Here is a 5668-nt window from a genome sequence, read left to right on the forward strand (position 1 = left end):
ACTTTAATAACAAAATCATGTAACATCTCAGATTTAAAAAAGTATGAACCCTTTAAAAACTGCTTAACATCTAGATGGAAATATAAAATTAATATTTTCATTCACAATGCATACAAAAAAATAAAGTTTATTTTTGAATACCTTAAATAAATTATTTAGAACTCAATATTTTTTTTTCATTCTTTCCTCTTAAAATATAATAATTTTATAAAATAAGTTGCACAAACAAAAAAGAGTTACTCAACTGGTCATGCCTAAATTTATTTTCTAGAGGTTATCAATTTGAGTCTCATAAACCTTAAAGCTATTAAAGGCTTACATGGTCATTAACATCAGGACCCATGAGATTAGTCGAGGTACACGCAAACTAACCCAGACTTCCATATTAATAAAAAAAAATTATCTAGTAAATATAAACCATAAATAAATGCAAGAGAGAGTAACAAAGAAAAAACTCTTCTTTAGAAAACGTAACTTTTGTTTTTGAATCTTTCATAATAAAAAAATATAGGATATTTATAGCAGCTTTTGGTTTTTTTAAAAAAAATTATTTATAGTAAAAAAATAATAAATAGTCGATATAAATATTAAATAGCGAAGGCGACACTTTACATGATCCCCGCTCGCTAATTTTGGCGGTTCAATATCAGAAAATCCTAATTGTTTTGAAACATTTGCCGCCTAAATGAGATCCTGATCTTCTTAACAAAAAGAACCCACCTCTATTTCAACTGGCAAAACTAAAACCCTAGCTCTCCTCCGTTGGCAAATCTTTGAACAGAGAATGGACAGCGAAGAAGAACTCCTCCCATCCTCAGATACCGAACAGCCATCCTCTCCTCTCCCTCAAAGAAAATTCAAACGTCTAAAAAAAGCCACCAATACTGTCAAAATCTCTCAAGATCCCCTCCTCAATCCTCCGAACGACACTCCACCGTCACCTTCACCTTCACCTTCCATACAACCAACTGACTCCCCCGATCTTGAAGCCCTAGACGCAGAAGAGCAGACCGGGGAAGATTTCAGCGAACCGATTTTGAGATCTGAACCTGGTGATCTGGAAAATTTCGAGGAGGGAAACGAGTTGGATACTGATTTTAGTGGCTCGGGAAACGAGGATAGTGTAGCTGATGTTAAGAGAGCTCTGGAATTTGATTCCGTGGATGAGGAATTCAATGGACAAGGAATGGAAGAGGAGATTGGGGATTTTAGGACCGAGGAGGATTTGGATAAGAAACTACCTGATTTCGATGGTTTCGAGGAGCAGAAAGAGAAGAAGAAGAAGAAGAAGAGATCAAAAAGTGGAGATGATGGCTATGGAGATGAGCAGTTTTCGGTTCACACCAACAAAAGAAGGGAAGCGAAGGTATGTATTTTTGTGTGGCTGTACCAGTAATGAATTTTTCCTTAGTTTTCTTCGATGAATTATTTATAAAGTTGATTTCAATTAAACAGGAAAGCAGAGAGAGGCATAAGGAGCTCATTATCGAATCTCAGAAATTGTTGAGAGGTAGAAATTGGATTGTGTTAAATTATGCAAGTCTTGTTGTTTCCTGAATATTAGTTACTATCTGGATGCTTTATAAACTCTTTATCTGTGTATTCAACGTGTTTAGAAACTAGAGAAGCATCATTTAAACCAGTCCCAGTTGTTCAAAAGCCCGTATCTTCTGTTTTAGAGAAGATTAGGCTAAGGAAGCGTGAGGTTTCAAAGAAGTGAGTTATGTTCTCTTGGCTTTGACTTTGTGTGGGTTTTTCTAAATCAATGTCTTATTTAATCAATTATTCTATTTATTTTGCTACTCTCATGGGTGACAGATTGGTTTCTGTAAACACAAGTTCTTTTAATGACTCGGATGATGCTTTTTCAAGAGAAGTTGTACTGGAGTGTGGATTTGAAAATGATCTTATTGAGGATATAGAAGTTCAAAAGGTTGCAAGAGCAGACAGTGAAACGAATGCGGATCCTTTTGACGAGGAGAACAGTTTAGATTCCTTGAGTGTTGAAGGTTCTAAGAGGACAGCAAATCACAGTCCTAAAACTATGGCTTCTCTGATGGTGAGTTAAAGACGTCACATTTACTGGATGAATGTAATTGTCGCTGGTTGGAAGGAGCATGTCTTCTCAAGTTTTAGTTTTTTTAACTTCTTTGTACATACAAGTCTATTAAATCTGTTGAATTGCAGGATTTAAATGGAGAGTCAAAACAAACATTTCGAGCTCCCGTTGATGATACTCAGGTTTCGATCACATTTTAGTTCTTTAAATGGAATTCCTGTATGTAATGGTTTTTAATATGCATGTTTTAGGATCTGAGTTTTGATTCCCAAAAAAGCACCTCCAAAGATGAGATTTCAGATGATCCACCCAGCAGTCCTATGGATGGAGTTCAAGCACCGTCCTTACTTGCAATGAACTTGAAGCTCGATTCTGCTCCTCCTGATGAGTTGTAAGTCCTAAAATCTTGATTCCTTTGCCGTTGCAAGCATCTTATCATCAAACCTGATCATAAGCACACTTCTAGAGTTTGATTGCTAAAAGTGAGCGTACAAATGTTTTTATCTACCAATGCATGTCCCCAGAAATCACTCCTTGTGTCTAGCACTTCAAACAATCTGTTCATTCTATATTCATTTGTCCTGTTGCAGGTGCATTCCTTTCTATTTTTGACTGGAAAGTGACTGAAATCTAGAATTATGTAGCTTACCTTGTGAACATCTGATTATTTAATAGCTCACTCCTCTAAAAGTGAAATTGCTGTGTTTTCTGTTAACTAGTTCTGATGAAGAGGACAATGATAAGGAGAACATCGATCCAATCCCACATGGGTTGGCTGATCTATCTTTATCTCCTAAAGGTGATCCTATGAAAGCTTATATTGATGAAGAAGCTGAAGTAGAAGATGACAGTGATCATGATCTAAATCGATTTGGAGATTCTGAGGAAGATGAGGATGACTTGGACTCTGAGGAACTTAATGATATGATAGAAACTGGTTACAAAGAAAAGCCATTTGATAATGAAATTCGCAATCAGCTTCATCAAAAGTGGCTTGAGAAACAGGATGCTGATGGAACAGAAAATCTGTTGCGGAAACTGAAATGTGGTTCTAAACAAAGGGAAACGACTTTGCTTGAAGAGAAAGAATATGAAGGCAAAGAAGATGAAGAAGCTGAAGTAGATGAAGAAGCTAAAGTAGATGAAGAAGAGTTTCTAGATGAGGCTGCAGAAGTTACAAGAAATGTTGTCCGGATGAACTTAAAGAAAGCGAAGGAAATGATTTCTCAAATGTTCACAGATAAGGATGATGTATATATATCATCTGATGACGAGGAAACAGAAACGAGGCTTGTTAAGGAGCAACTTTCTTATAAAGCAGTGAGTTTTTAGCAGATCTATAATCATGTTCTCTCAAGAGTTGTGGTTATATATATTCTTCCAATTAGCAAGTCCTATGCAGATACAGATCTTCTGGCCCATAGGTTTTATATGATTTTATGATTTTCTTCTGAATATTATGGTTTCAATTGCAAGATGGTAACTGGTCATGATTTGAAACAGGAAGATCAGGCTACATTCTTGTCACCAGCAGAGGCTGAAGGGTCCAAAGAAATCTTTGGTCTTATAAAGAAGCTGAATGGTGTGCATGACACAAGAAAGAAAGCTAAGATAACATGTATGATCTTATATATTTTTATGCATGATCATTTATATATCATATAATCTCTTGGTATCGAGGCAGATTTGGTATATGATCGTGTGGAATGGCATAGACGGATCCATATAGCTGACCCCAATTAATTTGGGATTGAGACTTGGTTGTTGCTATGATCTGTCACGTCATCTAAATTGCTGACTCATTGCTTTCATGCAACTGAGTTTCAGTTTTACTAGTATGGTTCTGATCTTGTATTCACTATACTTATGTTGCAGCCTATTCTCATATGCGATCCATAACAGGAAATAGGAATATGTCATCAAAGGTAAATGGTTTGCTTTTTTGTCACGATTGATGTCTTGTTGTCTATGCTGTCAATGGCGCATCTTATTTACAGAAGAACCCTAGCACCTTACTCCTAAATGAATATCGCAAATTTGACCAAATCAATGTTAGAGTCATTTTTTTTTCTTGCGAATTCCACCGACAATAAATTTCCTTTGGAAAATATTGCAGTCATCTTTTCTAGGGCGGGGGTCAAAAAGTTCTCTGCCATCGTCCCGGAAGCATGGATCAAGCATGGTTCGTTCTTTTGTCTTCGAAAGAGATGACAGCAGTAGCAGGAGTGCAATCTCAATGCCAGAGGATTCTTCAAATTTGGTAAGCTTTAGAAGTTTGCAAAGCTTTAAATAAGCAGAAAGTTTATCATAATTTGCTTCATTTTTTTTAAAGTTATTTTTTGATTTTAATTTCTTGGTGCAATTCAGATTTTACCATTTGATCCTTATGTAATGTGAGAACAGAAAGGTGGTTCTTCTGTTTATCTGAAACGAGAGTAGAACTAGTTCTATCATTCAAAGCTGCTATAATCCATCTTGGTGATAAACTCAATTTCTTTATCGTGGTCTTCATTTAATTGATGCTGTAGTGCGCAGACATGAAAACATGACGTTGTTTGTTTATCTTTGCAAACTTCAATAGGTTTTATCTGATTTGCAGATCCAGAGTGAGAATAGACCAAGGAAAACTGTTTCGGCCAAGTTCAGTGGCTCGCAAATTAGATCAAGTACCCAAAACACACAAGCTGCCACAGAAATGAAATCTGGTCCGTCGCTACACGAGATATTAAGGTGCCCTTCTCTGCAATCTAGCCACCACAATAGTAATATTATGGCTGGCCAAGTTGAAGCCATATATGATGCTTTCAAATTGGATCGGAATCAGAGAAAGAACGAACCTAGAGTATCTATAAGAACTGCGTATAGTTTCACCTGAGATTATGCTGTCACTGGATACTAATGCTGTATGGATGTTGATTAGTGTAGACTTCTTTATTGGTGAAATAATACACCTGCACTTTTGGTGCTGCTTTGATAAATTATGTGATGCATCTACTTTTGGCAGACAAGTGCAGTGTTTCTCTTAAATCCCAGAACACGCGATTAGAAATTTGCTCCGGGTCCCCTACATGAGGGACGCCTATCATTTTTTGCCCTTAAAAGAAAGGATGTGACCTGTGTTCCGTTATCAAATTATAAATAATGAATACACGCATCCAAGAAGGTATATACATTTCTTGTAATAAAGAAGGAAAGCTTTGCCCCGGATAAAGTTCAAGTCCAACTTTTATAAGTGTGTTTGGTATTGTGTTAGTTTTATAATTATTTTATAAAAAGTAATTTTAATTGAGATTATATTGTTAAAATATATGTTTGGTTAAAACTATGGTTAAAATTGAGGTTGAATAAAAAATTATTTAATGTGTTTGGTTAAAAATACTTTTGAAATTGAGGTTATAAAATAACTAAAAAAGATATATATTAATATTGATGGTTTTTAATTTTAATATTGTAGATTTAACTACTGTTATTATATCATGAAATAAACAATATTTTATATTGTAGTTATTATATCATGAAATAAACAATATTTTATATTGTAGTTATTATATCATGAAATAAACAATATTTTATATAAAATATTGTTTATTGTTCCATTAAACTATTTGT

General features: G+C 35.0%; 1 protein-coding gene across 1 annotated transcript; it reads left to right on the forward strand.

The window, feature by feature from the left end:
• The first annotated feature begins 661 nt into the window (after positions 1-661).
• Positions 662-5037, forward strand: LOC133691218 (uncharacterized). Its single transcript, XM_062111626.1, has 11 exons — positions 662-1366; positions 1456-1510; positions 1617-1716; positions 1819-2059; positions 2188-2241; positions 2311-2450; positions 2779-3379; positions 3563-3677; positions 3935-3984; positions 4176-4319; positions 4659-5037. The coding sequence occupies exons 1-11, from the start codon at positions 785-787 to the stop codon at positions 4932-4934; spliced, it is 2358 nt and encodes a 785-aa protein (XP_061967610.1). The 5' UTR covers positions 662-784; the 3' UTR covers positions 4935-5037.
• Positions 5038-5668: the final 631 nt, after the last annotated feature.

Source organism: Populus nigra, chromosome 4 (genome assembly GCF_951802175.1).
Source record: "Populus nigra chromosome 4, ddPopNigr1.1, whole genome shotgun sequence".
NCBI lineage: Eukaryota > Viridiplantae > Streptophyta > Magnoliopsida > Malpighiales > Salicaceae > Populus > Populus nigra.

What these genes read in the sequence shown, in the direction of transcription:
- LOC133691218 (XM_062111626.1), top strand. Translation starts at nt 785, where the DNA reads ATGGACAGCGAAGAAGAACTCCTCCCATCCTCAGATACCGAACAGCCA. An exon ending in AAGCGTGAGGTTTCAAAGAA is followed by an intron (nt 1,717 to 1,818) that starts GTGAGTTATGTT and finishes CATGGGTGACAG; the next exon opens with ATTGGTTTCTGTAAACACAA. An exon ending in TCTGCTCCTCCTGATGAGTT is followed by an intron (nt 2,451 to 2,778) that starts GTAAGTCCTAAA and finishes TCTGTTAACTAG; the next exon opens with TTCTGATGAAGAGGACAATG.